The sequence below is a fragment of the Cajanus cajan genome, chromosome 7, assembly GCF_000230855.2.
Source record: "Cajanus cajan strain Asha chromosome 7, NIPB_CcT2T_4, whole genome shotgun sequence".
In the NCBI taxonomy this organism is placed as follows: Eukaryota; Viridiplantae; Streptophyta; class Magnoliopsida; order Fabales; family Fabaceae; genus Cajanus; species Cajanus cajan.
Window position 1 is genome coordinate 22,585,448 of NC_138523.1, and position 16,338 is coordinate 22,601,785.

Genomic DNA, 16,338 nt, shown 5'->3' on the forward strand with positions numbered 1-16,338 from the left:
CTTGGAGCAACAATCCTTAACGGCGTGGGACCCTCCCCTTTTTCTGTCTTGATTACCAACAACGGCGTCGTCGTGTGTTCACTTTGCGCAGTTGTTGGTTTGCATTTTATCACAAATGGCGTGCGATCCATTCTGAACATACGCATCGATTAATTCTTTCTTTTTATTAATCTTATTTATTAATTACTAGGAGAGATAAATGCAAAATGAATGACTAATGAGATGCAAAGGTAATAAATCTCAAAAATACTGTTTTATTCATTAAAGAAAGTGTACAACTTATCATACGATGCTTTGAAGCAATTTTTTACAATATAAGAAAAGCCGATAAAAACCCACAGGTGGGTTCATTTTTCTTCTCCATTCGTCTTCGGCTTCCTCCACATGGCGTGCTATTGCTTCAACTTGCATATGGACGGCTTGACTCATATCATCACTACTTTTCTGAGCGTCCTTCGCCTTTTGAGTGTGATAGTTGATCATGGCCTGCAACTCGTTAAGCTCGTCTTCGGCTCGATCCTTCTCTTCTCGGAGTCTAGCCATTTGTGCTAGTCCCTCCCTTTCCTTTTTGTGGAAATCGGAAATGTTTGCGGTTTGTTGTTGAGCAACTTCCCGCCATTGTTGTGCGTCGGATCGAGTCAAGAGCAGATCGTCTTGCATGTTCTTGATCAATTGTGCCTGCCTTGCATGTTCGGCTTCAAGGTGTGCTATCTTTGCGTTGACTTCTTGGAGTTGACTACTCGGTTCATCCTTTGGCATTTTGGATGCCCGAGTAGTCTCCTCATTGAGGTTAGCACACTCATCCTTGAGTCGCTCTATCTCGTGGTCTTTCTTCTTGCATTGCCTTTGAAGACCATCAATAGTAAAACTGGATTCTTCATTTTTCTCTTCAAGAACTCTCATTTGAGCTCCCATAATTTCCAGCTTTTTGGTCAAGGCGTCGACTTGTTCTTGCAATGCCTTCCTTGTTGCTGTGGTTGCACAAGAAGTGGATGGTTGAGGCACCCCCCTCTTGCTCCTCCATTCCTCATAATCAATGGAGACGGATACCCGAGGCTTTCCAAGCTCGAGATCTCCCTCATAGGTTGGTCTCTCCCACGCTCTCATGACAGCGTGCATGTCCTTCTGATGCTCATAATCGAAAGAGAAACACAACCCTCCAAGCTCCTCTATAGTAGGAATGATCTGAGTCCTCATCAGTTGCCTCATAACCAATCTTGGTGAGTAGGCTATGCAACCTCTGAGGCCCATCAATGGTATGCTTGGATAACTGCCGCATCTCATCAATACATTGCTTGGACGGAACCAAGGGCAAACCCACGTGAAGTGTTCAATACTCCACTGTTCCATCTCCTCCTTCCACTCGGAAGCATATCGGCGGCGTACGGGGATCTTCGAAAAACTTCTCAACGGATCGGGCAAAGTCCCCATATGATTAAAGGCATAAAAGTGTGTGATGCCCCACACATACAACAAGGAGGTGCAGCATCGGATGATTTTTCCTTGCTTCTGTTGAGACAGATGAACAGAGAGCAAGGTGTCGGCAAGAATGGCAGGCACGGGACTCTTCATGTGTACGTCCCAAGCGAAGAAAGCGTCCATCGCAGCATGGTCCACTGTGTTAGCGTAAAAGGGGAAAAGGATCATCCCAAATACAGCTAACGCTAGAGTTTTGTTGAAAGCTAACCAATCTCCCTCACCAGCCAAGGAAGAAAGGTGGTCTTCAATCATAGCAAGCTTCCAACCTTTAATACTGCCGTTCCCCACTAAGGCAGCTGATCGTGATGGTAATTTGACCTGAGTGGCAACTCTCTCCACGGCCACATGGTTATCATGAAAGATATAGACCCCAGCTGATTTGGGCCATCGTAGCATGAGCTCGTACTCCTCGAGAGTAGGAACTAGGTCAAACTGGGGGAACTCGAAACAATGTAGATCGAGACTCCAAAAGTGGACCAATGCTCTCAGAAAAGATGGATTCACACAAATCTTCATCAAGTCGAGAACTCGTCCATAGGATTTTTCGAACTCCAAACGAGCCTCTCGTGGCATCAAGGTACAGAGGTGATCCAATGAAGGTAGACGTTAACACCATGTACTTAGAAGATCCTTATTCCTATTTATTATTATTTTTAAAAGAATAGGAATGTTGTATGTTTAAAGAAATGCAATGTATGCTCAAACAATTTCACATAAACAAATGCACAAACAATTCACTCATCCACGAACAGTCACGAGCGAATCACGAGGTAGGGGTCTCCTGCAGAAAAGTGCATATTCAAGGAGGATCTAACTGTTCTCACTTGGTCAAAGGCCCCCAAGGTGCCCCCATTATAGGGACCCAATTCCTTTCGTCGTAAGTCGATGGAAAGCTCCAACGCACTGTCGGACTCAAGTTCATGGTTATCACCTTGAGTGATGTTTTTCCGACAACGGTCTCGTAGGCTCCTATAGACCCATTCAACCGGCCGTACTAACATCCACTCCCTATGGATTACCACTCATGCCCCCGGGTATAGAGGGAACTGTTGTGTGCAAAGGTTTGTGTGCAATTTTTATTTCAAACAATTGCGGAAATTTAAACAAACAACAGTTATTTAAAGCCAAATATATAAAGCATGTTATCATACAAGCAAGGGGTAATGAAGTAATTTTAACTATTATTTGTTAAAAATAATCTGTCACTAAATGGGACTGACTCTCGAGGCTTCCCCAGCGGAGTCGCCATCTGTCGCCACCGACCCGAAACGGGCATTCGGCATTCGCGAAGGATGGTTGGACTCGTTTATTTGTTTAAAAATATGGATTGCTAGAATGACGTATTCTCAAACTGAGACCTTGTCAAACGAGCAATTTTATTAAATGATTCACCAATCCATATTAATCCCAAGCGGGACCCTCCATGGATTAGTGGTTTTCGCAAAAGGAGGGGTTCGTGGAGTCGCCACCAATGTTTTACTCAAAACATTGGAAAAAGGGATAAGGCAATTGATTTTTCAAATCAGCTTTGGCCATTACAACCAGAGTTGGGTAAGGGAGTCGGTTACACGTGGGGAAGGTGTTAGCACCCCACAGCGCCCCTTTCGGGTTCCCTATAACAGATTATTTTCTAAAATAACAGCGTAAAATTACTAAATTACCCCTATTTATTCTAAGCAATTATAAATTAACTATCTACATGATGACAGTTTAAATATGCACACAGAAAGCAGTAAAAGGAAGGATTTAAGAAGAAACCTCTTGAAGCGTGCTTTTATATATTGAGTGAAACTGGGAAGCTTTTTGGCGTTCCCTCGCTCTACAAGCTCGCTCGCTCCTTCCTAAAAAACTTTTAACTATGGAAATCCGGAGGATTTCCCTTCGACTAGGTTCGATCCTCAAGCAAAATGGCTCGGGGCTCAAGAACTTTGTCGGATCAACTCTCCAAGTGATTTCTAGGGCAGAACACTGCTCAAAAACCCCAGAATACTCAAGGAGAGGGTTAAAACTATCTGAAAAAGTGTGGAATGACGTCCAATTGACGTCATATTTATAGGGAATAGGCGCAATACGGCCTACAGAAGCAATACGGCCGTATTGAAATTTTTGAACTTCAATACGGCCGTATTGAGTTCAATACGGCCGTATTGAAATTCAGAAATTTCAATGCGGCCGTATTGAGTTCAATACGGCTGTATTGAAGCTTCAATACGGCCGTATTGATTTCAGTACGGCCGTATTGAAGTTTCAGAAACTTCAATACGCCGTATTGAGTTCACTGCGGTCGTATTGAAGCTTCAATACGGCCGTATTAAGTTCAGTACGGCCGTATTGGGCTTCATTCCCTCCACTTCCTTATTTTGGGCTATTCTAAGACCTCTAGACCTACAGAGAACCCTCCTAGGGCCTTCCAGGAGTCCTTCTGGTTGATCTTCCTTCAGTCTTCGAGAGTCTTCAAGCTTTATTTCCGACCCGGACAATTTTAGGGGTCTACACACACCAAATGGAATCAAAATAATTGGTCAATGAGCTATGGAATGCAATAGATATCAGACAGCAAATGCACCAAAAACCAAATTCGAGTTACTATTCCATTGGTTTACTGTTCATCAGACTTAACAACATGAATTCTTTAGCTGGCTCACTTGCTACACCCGGGGAGACTAATAACAAACATAAATACACAACATAACATGTAATGAGACACAAAAACGCAAGCACCAAACTGATAGACAAAATTCATACAAAATTGAAAGAAAAACTGATACACTAAAACACTACACCAAAAACAGACATAACATAACAGAAACTCTAAAACACTAAACACACAACAAAAACAAATAACACACACCCTTTAACAGGAACCGATGGTCCCTGGCAACGGCGCCAAATTTGATCGAAGCCGTATCCGGTCAAATAAATACAATTAAATATAGTACTAGGAAGTGACTCCTAGGTCGTCTCCCAAGGACTGTCTTTTACTGTTAAAGGCTTAAACATACGAAATGGGGGGTTTGTTTTCAGATTTTTAGTTTGTACACAATAATACGAATTAAAACAGCAAGTAAAAACGGATTGGTTCCCTGTTCAGATTGCAACTCTTTTATCCCTGGTCCTCAAAAGATTTCTCTGTTCATAACTTAATCCTTGTTTCATCCGAGTTAACCAACTAAGCGAAGATTAACTCAAGATTTTTCTACACGAATTATGCAAACGTATACAACATTAAACCTCCCCACAAGATTAAGAAACTTGTGAGCAACCTGATTCATTAAGCATGAACAGGTGTCAAAAACGTTTCAGAGGTTCAATGAAGAAGAACCAAGCAGAACACAGATTCAAATACAAATAAAACCTCAAATAGATATTGCAATCTGCTCAAGGAACCAACCCCAAGGGTTTTTAGCCTTCCATTAAAACGGAAACACAAACGAAAATACAAACGAAAACACAAACAAAAATACAAACGAAAATACAAACAAAAACGAAAACGAAATTTTAAGGCAGAGAAGAGAAAAAAAAATGAAATGTATTCTTCAAATGTAAATATTCAAGTTTCACAACCAGCACAACTAGAGAAGACAAGAGAAGAACGAAAATGGCAGCCCAAAGAGAAGAACGAAAATGGAAGCTCAAAGAGAACAAAACGAAAATGAAAGCAACAAGGAACCACAAATGTAAAAACACTGTAGCTGCATGAAAGAAAAACGTCCACAAAACTAAAGAGAGGTAGCCCCCAACGTAGTCACATCAGCCTCCTCCTTAATGGCTGCCAAGTCAGCCCTACCCTAGGTGCAGTTGACCTAAAACGAAATTGGGCCCCCATCAATACAAATCTAACCCAAGTTACATTAAAATAGAGTTAAAATTGAAAATAAATGCTGAGGTGGAAAATGGTGTAGCGATGACATGGCAGATGACGTGGAAGATGATGTGGCAGCTCCACTTGAAGTCCAGAAATTAATTCCAAGCCCAGATAATTATTAAATTGCCCTGAAAATGAAATTTGGAATAATTAGATTCAGAAAATTCAAATTAGTTAAAATATGAATTACCTGTCTAATTAAAGCCCAAATAGAAAACAATGCAGAATATAAACAATTAGGCACAAATCAGAGATTAAAATAAGTACAGAAAGGTAAGAAAATAGGGGAAAATAATGACTCATCACTGGTGTAAGATGATTAGTAGCTCTAGAATCTAGATACCATTTATCATCATATGCTGTATTTTGAGAGCCTGCATACATGGCTTAAGTTGTTGTGAGTTCCCTGAGCTGTAAGAATTAATGGTATTATTGAAATTAGGTTTAGTGAATTGCTGAGCATACCTGTGCCAGCAGTGAAGGCTATATGACCCATCTTTCCACAGACTTGACATTGTTGCCTATTACCTCTTCCATAAGTCTAATTCGTTCTTCCTTGGCCTCTACCTCTTTGAGAGTTTCTTCCATTGCTATTATTATTAAAGCCTCTACCTTGATTGGTGTACTATTTTCTTGCATGAATATTTCCTTGGGCGAGGTTGACATGGGGAGGTGCACTGTCACTGCATTTGTGTTTTTCCAATCTTTCTTCGTGAGCCATCAGAAGCGCTTCAATTTGCTCAACAGTTTAGTCTTCAGTTCTTGTAAGAACAGAGGTCACGAATGGATCATATTCTTCAGGCAGTCCATCAAAGATTGTATCAATGTGTTCGGTTGTATCGAGAGGTGACCCAATTACTGCCAAGGTGTCTACAATCTTCTTGATTTCAAGAAGATATTGATTGATGGCAATGGTTTTCTTGATGCCTCTGAGTTGAATCTTGAGTTGCTTAACATGGGCCTTAGTTTGAGAAGCAAAGTATGTTTCCAGATTTCTCCACATTTGATGGCACCACTCGTATCCAACCATTCTTACCTTGAATTGAGGCTCCATGCTTTCCAATAACCAAGATTTAAGCAAATTGTCTTGTTGATAAAAGTTTTCATATTCTGCACTAAGAACCCATTTTGCTTCTTCTTCATCTGTCTTATACCGAGGGGGAACGTGAGTTTCTCCAAGGATGTGTTTCTGTAGGCGATACCCTCTGATTGTTGATTCGACTTGTTGCCTCCACATGAGGAAGTTATCATCACTGAGCTTGGATGAGATTGGGCTTGAGAAAGTTTGCGGAATGAACAATTTTTTTGGTGCGGAAGCCATGGCGTTTCCCGAAAAATGAACCTTCAACTCATGATACCATGTTAGAGAGAAAATGACAGAGAGTGAAAATGTATTGAATCTGAAAATATTGACTTATGTTTAGAACACAAAGACATTGAACTTATATACAATAAGAGAACTAACTAGAGTTAGTATTTAACTCTACCTAACTAACTCAGTATCCTCTTTATCAAGCTCTAATACCATAAAGGAAGTTGCTATTATATATGAGTAGCTATTATATTATTAACGTATTGGTCTTTATATAGAATTTTGAAGGAAACAGTTTGCATGGAAATAACGGATCACATGCAATCGAAATACAACAATATAATAAACTATTCCTATCATGTATAATTGATCAATCTTATATTAATTATAGTCTTTGACTATATAAGAGGAAAAAAAAATTCACTAGTACAAAAGGGGTCTTTTACCTCTGCTATTTTTAGGCTTTTACGTCGGAAAAGGCTCCGACGTTAATACAGGAGACGTAAATTTACATCGCCTCTCAGAGACGACGTAAATTTACGTCGGATATGCCTATGCCCAACGTAAAAAAGGGCCTGAGATTTTACGTCGGACCACATCATGTCCGACGTAAAATATGGCATTTTAAAATTTTTTTATTTATTTGATATACCCAATATAAAACCTGCATATATAAACCAGGCAGTCCAAAATACAAATTCAAATTATATTTCAAAATATTTCAAAATTGAATGACAAAAAGAAAATAATATATAAATTTTAAAAAACATAAATTATGACAATGTAAATCCTATTATCCTAAAAAAGCTATAAAACATATGTTTGTCAATCCTATCAAACTAGAAACATAATATCTAACTAACTAAACTTAGAAATCTAACTATTGTATACTTTGAAGAAAAAAAGTTGCCCATTGTTCTCTTATCTTGATGATCTCATCTTCGGGCAATGGAGATGGATCTTGAAAGACCTGAAACATTAATTTAAGTGTCATTAATATGCAATGTTAATTATCGTAAAGGTACATATACTTAAATAAATTTTGATATGAATTACCTGCACCCAAGAATCAGTAATACCCGTAGAAATTATGGCTCTCATCCAATACATGATGTAATAGCCACATTCAAACGAGTCTTGTTGCTTATTACACTAAAATGAGAAACAAATAACTATTATTTCCAAAGTCAATAAATTTAAATATTATTGCCTATATTAATTAATTTGCTAACCTTAGGGTATATGAAGTGCAATGTCTTTGATGATCTACTTCTTCCACTTAAAATATTAGCTCCAAACACGATTCTAATTAATTGAAATAAAAACAGATGTTAGCGAATATATATAATTATAGTTTTAAAACATAATGAAAAATTTTAGTTACCCTTGTAATTGGCATTTAATTTCGTGGCTTGGTTTTCGATGTAGTGAACAAAACCACACCACGGTGTATTCCTTAGGAATGATTACCATTAACTGCCAATGGGACCTACATTGTATGACAAACAAATTAGTTATAAAATTACCATGATTAAAAAACCAATTAAAAAACTAACCCGTCAATGTATGGAGCCATGTATATATCTCTTCCTGATTCACTCATCCATGTTTGCATATATTGTTGGATGTGGACCTGAGTGTTTCTTGATTTTTGGATGGATTGAGGCTCAATAAATCCATATACATGTGCTTGTGCTTGCTCCACACTCAATTTTTCCATGTACCTAACACAAATAATTATTATAAGTTAAATGTAATTATTGTAAATTTAGACTCATAAAAGAAAATATAACTTACATGGCCCACAACTGTATGATAGATATATTTAACATGGAGTTTCCCCCAACAATCTCTAATGCATCAGGCAGGGATATGTATAGTGGAACATCAGAGCTATCAACTCCAAAAACTCTAATGTCCCACTACAATTGAATTGGATTCTTCTTTAATCGTGGTAATATGGTTAGAAGCTTAGATATGGGATCATCCTTAGCTTCTGTGATATTAGCATGATCAACATGAGGTTCTCTCATGACCTCCTTACCACGATTCATAAAATCCTAAAGAAATAATCAAAATTAGTTAAACAATAATAGAATATAAAAGAGCAATAATAGAATTACCTTCGCCCGTGCTGAAAGCGGCATGACCAAACGTTTTGGCCAAGCTAAGAATGTGTCGGTTGCTTGCCCCACTAGTTGAACCTTTGTATTAGGCAAAGGCACTGGAGCAGCAGCATCTTAATAAATTGATATTTTTATGTCTTCGATGAGTGAGATATAATATTTTTGTTAATATATATATGTTATACCTGTTTTATTTGTTTTTGGCTATCCGGTGTGTATTTCTACACTGTGAGCCAGAGTGAGACATTTCTCACTCCTTTTTCTTTTGTTTTTTTTCTTTGACTGTTATACAGATGATTATCAGCATGAGGCTGAGGATGTAGGTGATGAAGCTTAGGCTTCAGAGTTGGGCCTTGCTCTGATAGAACATGTGACATCGGGACATAGATAGAACTAGAATATGATGTTGTTTATGTTTTATTAAAGTATATATTTTGGAAATTTTAATTCTTATTCTTTGTAATTTTATTTGCTATTTGGATTAAGTACATGAATGTGAATTTTCTACTCACATGATTATTGGAATTGTCGTTTCAATTTTAAATATTTTTTTATTCAATAAGATATTTCTTTATATATATATATATATATATATATATATATATATATATATATATATATATATATGTTGGGGTAGAGGGTGTCACATTAAGTGGTATCAGAGCAGGTCGATCCAATCGACCATGTGTGTTATGTGCTTATCACGACTCTGTTGTGTACTCTGACTGTGTCTTGTTTGTTGTGTATTATGATGATGTTTTGCTTTGATGATGATGATTTCTTCTTGTGATGATATTGTTAAGTTATTTTGTAATTAGAGGAATGATAGTCATGATAGTGTTAGCTAATACCATTATGACCGCTCTTCTTCATTCTTATGATTGCTTATTTGTTTGATACTTCTTGCTTACGTAAGAAGTAGTAGTTGAGTGATATTGCTTGTGTTGCAAGCATATGTGCGAATAGTGGTAAACGACATATTGTGTTAATATTGTAGGAACTATTGAGGCCTTAGATTTGGGTAAGACATTGCTTTTTTTTATATTTTTTTTTAGTGTATTAAGAGTTTACGATTGGTGGAATTTTTGAAGCTATAGTTGTAGCGATTGAATCCAAGGATGATGTATGTTGAGAATTAGAGGTCAACCACAACCCGTGTCTAGTCTGGCTGTAGAGGGACACCATGGATGGTTGAGCCACCCTCAAATACTCGACCAATAGCCACTAACCGTGGGGGGTCATCCTTAACATATAACTCACACTAGTTTGGTACATCAGTGTGAGTCTGTTCCCCTGAGGGATCTGGAGCAACACAACTCCCTTTAGTGCTGACTCGAACACCATCATGAGCAACTACAGTCTATTGCTGAGAACGAGCCAAAAGTTCAAACTTCTGTTCAAACTCTTCTCGAATATTCCTTAATTTCTCTTCAAACTACATCTCCATTCTCTGCATAACCTCTTGACTGCAAGAGTCAATAGTACTGCTCCTCGATGATCGTGCACCAAAGAAATCTCGATGGCTCCAAGAACCACCAACACCACGCACACGGCCTGCGTGCTCTGGCCTTCTTATGGCCGTTGTGAGGATATCATCCCGACCATGGGAAACAAATGAGCCATGGGTGGTCTGCTCAACTAAACCCTCCTACAACATATTAACAATAAGTATACCCTAAACTACACTTATGAATTAAATGAGTTGAAATGAAGAGTCTTAGTTTGTATATTTTTACTTACTATTTTATCAACAACGACCCTTGCAGACTCAGAAGTCATTTGCCCATCTGATTTTGTCTGGGCTGCTATCCACATCTCATGGCAGGGAGGTGACTCCACACGGTCAGCAGACTCAACCCCTGCTACCTCTGCCCTAGCTTTCATCATTTTCTTTTTTTTTAATTCATATCCCCCTCTTGACAATAGATGGGGTGCATCATTCTTGCTCTGTCGTTCTTGGGCAGCTATTCTTTTGGCCTGCAATAATACAAAAAAGAAAATGAGATTAATTAAAATAATGATTAAGTATTTGTGTCAATGTAAGAGTTATCAATAACTAACCTGCCAAGAAGGGTCCAATCGAGTGGCACGAAATTGCATTCACTCCTCATCAGTGATCTGGTACTTTAGACAGGGAGTCTCATTTTGTCGCTCTCCAAATACATACTCCCGTGTCAAGAAAGTCTTGAAGTCTCTCCACCTGGTGGCAAGGGCAGATAACATCTTCCTCCTCATGACCTCAGTGTTGGGAATGTCAAAATTTTTCTATAAAAATAACAACAAATAATAAATAATGTATTTAAGTTATATAATATTGAAGGGATGTCAAAGTATATACCTGAATATCCTGCCACATGAGGTTCTTGTCAGCCTCCTGAACGTCATCCCATGATGGAATGATGATAGAAACATGCCGTCGAGCTAGGACTCCCAAATAGCTCTTAAACTTGGCAGCATTTGGGCCTGACGCCTTGCTAGAACGAGGATCCACCTCAACCAGTGTCCTCTCCTTGGCAATGCGTCTAGCTGTCAACCCAGACAATCGGGTGACAGATCTACCTTCCCTCCTTCCACTACCAGACCCCGAATCCTCCATAATCCTGAAAAAATTAAACTCTCATTATTAAAACAACGAATTAACTGAATAGACAAATAAAGTAAAAAAGATAATAACAATATAGCAAACCAAGTAATAAAAAAACAAATAATACACAAACAGAAACCTATTGACTTAGTTATTCATAATTTTTCTAACCTAAACTACAACACTAAAAAATCGATAATAATTTCAGATAAAATCGATAAATATTTCTACTAATACGATGGTAAACTAAAGGTCAATGCCTAAAAAGTCCTTCTTTAATGCATCTGGATTCAGAACGGCCCGTTCCAGTTCCTATAATTTTGAGTTAATTGTTTATCTGGAACGGCCCGTTCTGGTTTCGGAACGGCCCGTTCTAGATTAACAATTGTCGCCACCGGCCCGGACGGGCCTCGGCGGTCGCGAAGACGGTCGAGCTCGCTTTTATTTTAGTTTTGAAAATGTATTGGATTATTAGAACGACTTGTTCTCAAACTGAGACCTTGTCGATCTTATCCAATTTATTTATTAAAAGTCTCACTAATCCATATTAATCCCAAGCGGGACCCTCCATGGATTAGTGGTTTTCGCAAAAGGAGGGTTCGTGGAGTCGCCACCAATGTTTTACTCAAAACATTGGAAAAAGGGATAAGGCAATTGATTTTATAAATCAACTTTGGCCATTACAACCAGAGTCGGGTAAGGGAGTCGGTTACGCGTGGGGAAGGTGTTAGCACCCCACAGCGCCCCTTTCGGGTTCCCTATGACAGATTATTTCTAAAATAATAGCGTAAAATTACTAAATTACCCCTATTTATTATAAGCGATTATAAATTAACTATCTACATGATGACAGTTTAAATATGCACACAGAAAACAGTAAAAGGAAGGATTTAAGAAGAAACCTTTTGAAGCGTGCTTTTATATATTGAGTAAAACTGGGAAGCTTTTTGGCGTTCCCTCGCTCTACAAGCTCGCTCGCTCTCTCCTATAAAATTTTGACTATGGAAATCCGGAGGATTTCCCTTCGACTAGGTTCGAATCTCCAAGCTAAGTGCTCGGAATTCCAGAACTTCGTCGGATCGACTCCCAGAGAGATTTCTAGGGCAGAACACTGCTCAAAAACCCCAGAATACTCAAGGAGGGAGTCAAAACTGAGTGTGAAAGTGTGGAATGACGTCCAATTGACGTCATATTTATAGGGAATAGGCGCAATACGGCCTACAGAAGCAATACGGCCGTATTGAAATTTTTGAACTTCAATACGGCCGTATTGAGTTCAATACGGCCGTATTGAAATTCAGAAATTTCAATACGGCCGTATTGAGTTCAATACGGCTGTATTGAAGCTTCAATACGGCCGTATTGATTTCAGTACGGCCGTATTGAAGTTTCAGAAACTTCAATACGCCGTATTGAGTTCACTACGGCCGTATTGAAGCTTCAATACGGCCGTATTAAGTTCAGTACGGCCGTATTGGGCTTCATTCCCTCCACTTCCTTATTTTGAGCTATTCTAAGACCTCTAGACCTACAGAGAACCCTCCTAGGGCCTTCCAGGAGTCCTTCTGGCTGATCTTCCTTCAGTCTTCGAGAGTCTTCAAGCTTTATTTCCGACCCGGACAATTTTAGGGGTCTACAGCTGCCCCCCCTTTACTTAGTCAAACGGTCTTTTGGTGTACCGGCTGACAAGTAAAGGAGTTGACCCAATTGTCCGGGTGATGTGCCATCCTTCCGACTTGTAGTGTCTTCAGGTGGGAAAATTGTTGAGTAGCCTCTCCAGGTTGGTGCATACCTCCGCGCTTCTAGTCACTTTGGTAGCGTGAGTCTTGCCCTCTCCAGGGTGAGTTTGCCCTCTCCAGGGTGAGTATTAGTCGTCGCCTCTCCAGGCTCGTGCGTGAGTCTTGCCCTCTCCAGGGTGAGTTTGCCCTCTCCAGGGTGAGTTTGCCCTCTCCGGGGTGAGTATTAATCGTCGCCTCTCCAGACTTGTGCGTGAGTCTTGCCCTCTCCAGGGTGAGTTTGCCCTCTCCAGGGTGAGTATTAGTCGTCGCCTCTCCAGACTTGTGCGTGAGTCTTGCCCTCTCCAGGGTGAGTTTGCCCTCTCCAGGGTGAGTTTGCCCTCTCCGGGGTGAGTATTAGTCGTCGCCTCTCCAGACTTGTGCGTGAGTCTTGCCCTCTCCAGGGTGAGTTTGCCCTCTCCAGGGTGAGTTTGCCCTCTCCGGGGTGAGTATTAGTCGTCGCCTCTCCAGACTTGTGCGTGAGTCTTGCCCTCTCCAGGGTGAGTTTGCCCTCTCCAGGGTCTGCCTCCGTGTTCTTGACGACATTGGCAATGTGAGTTTGCCCTCTCCAGGGATTTGAGATGATTTTTGTCTCCACAGTCCACGATGCTGCTTCGACGGTTTGATTTTGGTGCCACTGAGGGCTGGATAACGCAGGGATCCGTCTAGGGGATGTGCAGTCATTCATAGGTTCCTGTGCCCCAACTTGCATTGCATTGTTGGTACCCATTGAGGAATTTCTGTTTCCTTGGGGTGTAGACACAGATGCTCTTCTTGAATTGAGCGATGCCTTATGTTTGGCTGACGTCCTTTGACGTTGGTGGAGTATCCCGGTTATCTTTATTCGGGTATCTCTTTTGGGTTTTCTGATTTTTGTCGCCTCTGTGTAGGCTGTTATCCGCTGGGGATTCTGTCGTTGATTTTGATTAGCCTCTTCTGTTAGGCGTATCAGCTCGACGTTCAATGATTGGCTAAAAAGCCAAATTCCACTTGGGGAATTGTTATTGATTTTTTTCTTCTTCTTTTTTTTTTTTTTTTTTTTTTTTGGGTTTTCCTTTTTGAAGGAGTGCCTCTTGTGTAGGCGACTGGGGATTTGAAGTTCAGTGTTCGGCTGAGTGCCAGATTGTCGCCACCGGCCCGAAACGGGCTTTCGGCATTCGCGAAGGATGGTTGGACTCGTTTATTTGTTTAAAAATAGTGGATTGCTAGAATGACTTATTCTCAAACTGAGACCTCGTCAAACGAGCAATTTTATTAAAAGGCTCACTAATCCATATTAATCCCAAGCGGGACCCTCCATGGATTAGAGGTTTTCATAAAAGGAGGGTTCGTGGAGTCGCCACCAATGTTTTACTCAAAACATTGGGAAAAGGGATAAGGCAATTGATTTAAAAATCAACTTTGGCCACTACAACCAGAGTTGGGTAAGGGAGTCGGTTACGCGTGGGGAAGGTGTTAGCACCCCACAGCGCCCCTTTCGGGTTCCCTATGACAGATTATTTTCTAAAATAACAGCGTAAAATTACTAAATTACCCCTATTTATTCTAAACAATTATGAATTGACTATCTACATGATGACAGTTTAAATATGCACACAGAAAGCAGTAAAAGGAAGGATTGAAGGGAAACCTCTTGAAGCGTGCTTTTTATAAAAAATGAACTGGGAAGCGTTTTGGCGTTCCCTCGCTCTACAAGCCCGCTCCTCGCTCTCCTAGAACAAAATTTTAACTAAGGGAATCAAAGAGATTTCCCCTCGACTAGGTTCGATCCTCAAGCAAAATGGCTCGGGGCTCAAGAACTTCGTCGGATCAACTCTCCGAGTGATTTCTAGGGCAGAACACTGCTCAAAAACCCCAGAATACTCAAGGAGAGGGTTCAAACTATGTTGAAAAGTGTGGAATGACGTCCAAATGGCCTCCTATTTATAGGAATGGGCCTCAATACGGCCTACAGGGGCAATACGGCCGTATTGAAATTTTTGAACTTCAATACGGTCGTATTGAAGTTCAATACGGCCGTATTGAAGTTCAGAAATTTCAATACGGCCGTATTGAATTCAATACGGCTGTATTGAAGCTTCAATACGGCCGTATTGATTCCAGTACGACCGTATTGAAGTTTCAGAAACTTCAATACGCCGTATTGAGTTCACTGTGGCCATATTGAAGCTTCAATACGGCCGTATTGGGGTTCAGTACGGCCGTATTGGGCTTTTTCCCTCCACTTCTTTATTTTGAGCTATTCTAAGACCTCTAGACCTACAGAGAACCCTCCTAGGGCCTTCGAGGAGTCCTTCTGGCTGATTATCCTTCAGTCTTCGAGAGTCTTCAAGCTTTATTTCCGACCCGGACAATTTTAGGGGTCTACAGCTGCCCCCCCTTTACTTAGTCAAACGGTCTTTTGGTGTACCGGCTGACAAGTAAAGGAGTTGACCCAATTGTCCGGGTGATGTGCCGACCTTCTGACTTGTAATGTCTTCCGGTGGAAAATTGTTGAGTAGCCTCTCCAGGTTGTTGCATACCTTGGCGCTTCTGACAACCTCGGTAGCTAAGTTTAACACCAACGTGCCTCTGACGACGCTGATGGCTGAGTATTGTCTCTCCAGACCTTGAGTATTGTCTCTCCAGACCTCGAGTACTGTCTCTCCAGACTTTGTTTGAGTATTGTCTCTCCAGACTTTATTTGAGTATTGTCTCTCCAGACTCTGAGTACTGTCTCTCCAGACTTCGAGTACTGTCTCTCCAGACTTCGAGTACTGTCTCTCCAGACTTTGTTTGAGTACTGTCTCTCCAGGCCTTGTTTGAGTATTGTCTCTCCAGACCTTGTTTGAGTATTGTCTCTCCAGACCTTGTTTGAGTATTGTCTCTCCAGACTTTGTTTGAGTATTGTCTCTCCAGACCTTGTTTGAGTATTGTCTCTCCAGACCTTGTTTGAGTATTGTCTCTCCAGACCTTGTTTGAGTACCGTCTCTCCAGACTTCGTTTGAGTATCGTCTCTCCAGACTTTGCCTCTCAAAGATGAGGTAGTTGAGTATAGTTTGTCTCCACAGTCCACAATGCTGCTTCGACGGTTTGTTTTTCTGATTTTGTGCCGCTGAGGGCTAGACAACGCAGGGATCCGTCTAGGGGATGTGCAGTCATTCATAGGTTCTTGTGTCCCAACTTGCATTGCTTAGTTGGTACCCATGGGAATTTTT

General features: G+C 40.5%; 1 protein-coding gene across 1 annotated transcript; it reads right to left on the minus strand.

The window, feature by feature from the left end:
- Window positions 1-10,172: 10,172 nt before the first annotated feature.
- LOC145949497 (uncharacterized) lies at window positions 10,173-11,143 on the minus strand. The gene is made up of 3 exons (XM_083059466.1): window positions 10,844-11,143; window positions 10,523-10,759; window positions 10,173-10,430 (listed from the first exon to the last, which is right to left on the minus strand). The coding sequence occupies exons 1-3, from the start codon at window positions 10,880-10,882 to the stop codon at window positions 10,218-10,220; spliced, it is 489 nt and encodes a 162-aa protein (XP_082915592.1). The 5' UTR covers window positions 10,883-11,143; the 3' UTR covers window positions 10,173-10,217.
- Window positions 11,144-16,338: the final 5,195 nt, after the last annotated feature.

Bases quoted from the DNA above. Each gene is read 5' to 3' on its own strand.
- LOC145949497 (XM_083059466.1), bottom strand. From the start codon at position 10,882: ATGCAATTTCGTGCCACTCGATTGGACCCTTCTTGGCAG. The intron at 10,760-10,843 runs GTTAGTTATTGA...GTATTATTGCAG, and splicing joins GATTGGACCCTTCTTGGCAG to GCCAAAAGAATAGCTGCCCA. The intron at 10,431-10,522 runs GTAAGTAAAAAT...AATATGTTGTAG, and splicing joins GGGTCGTTGTTGATAAAATA to GAGGGTTTAGTTGAGCAGAC.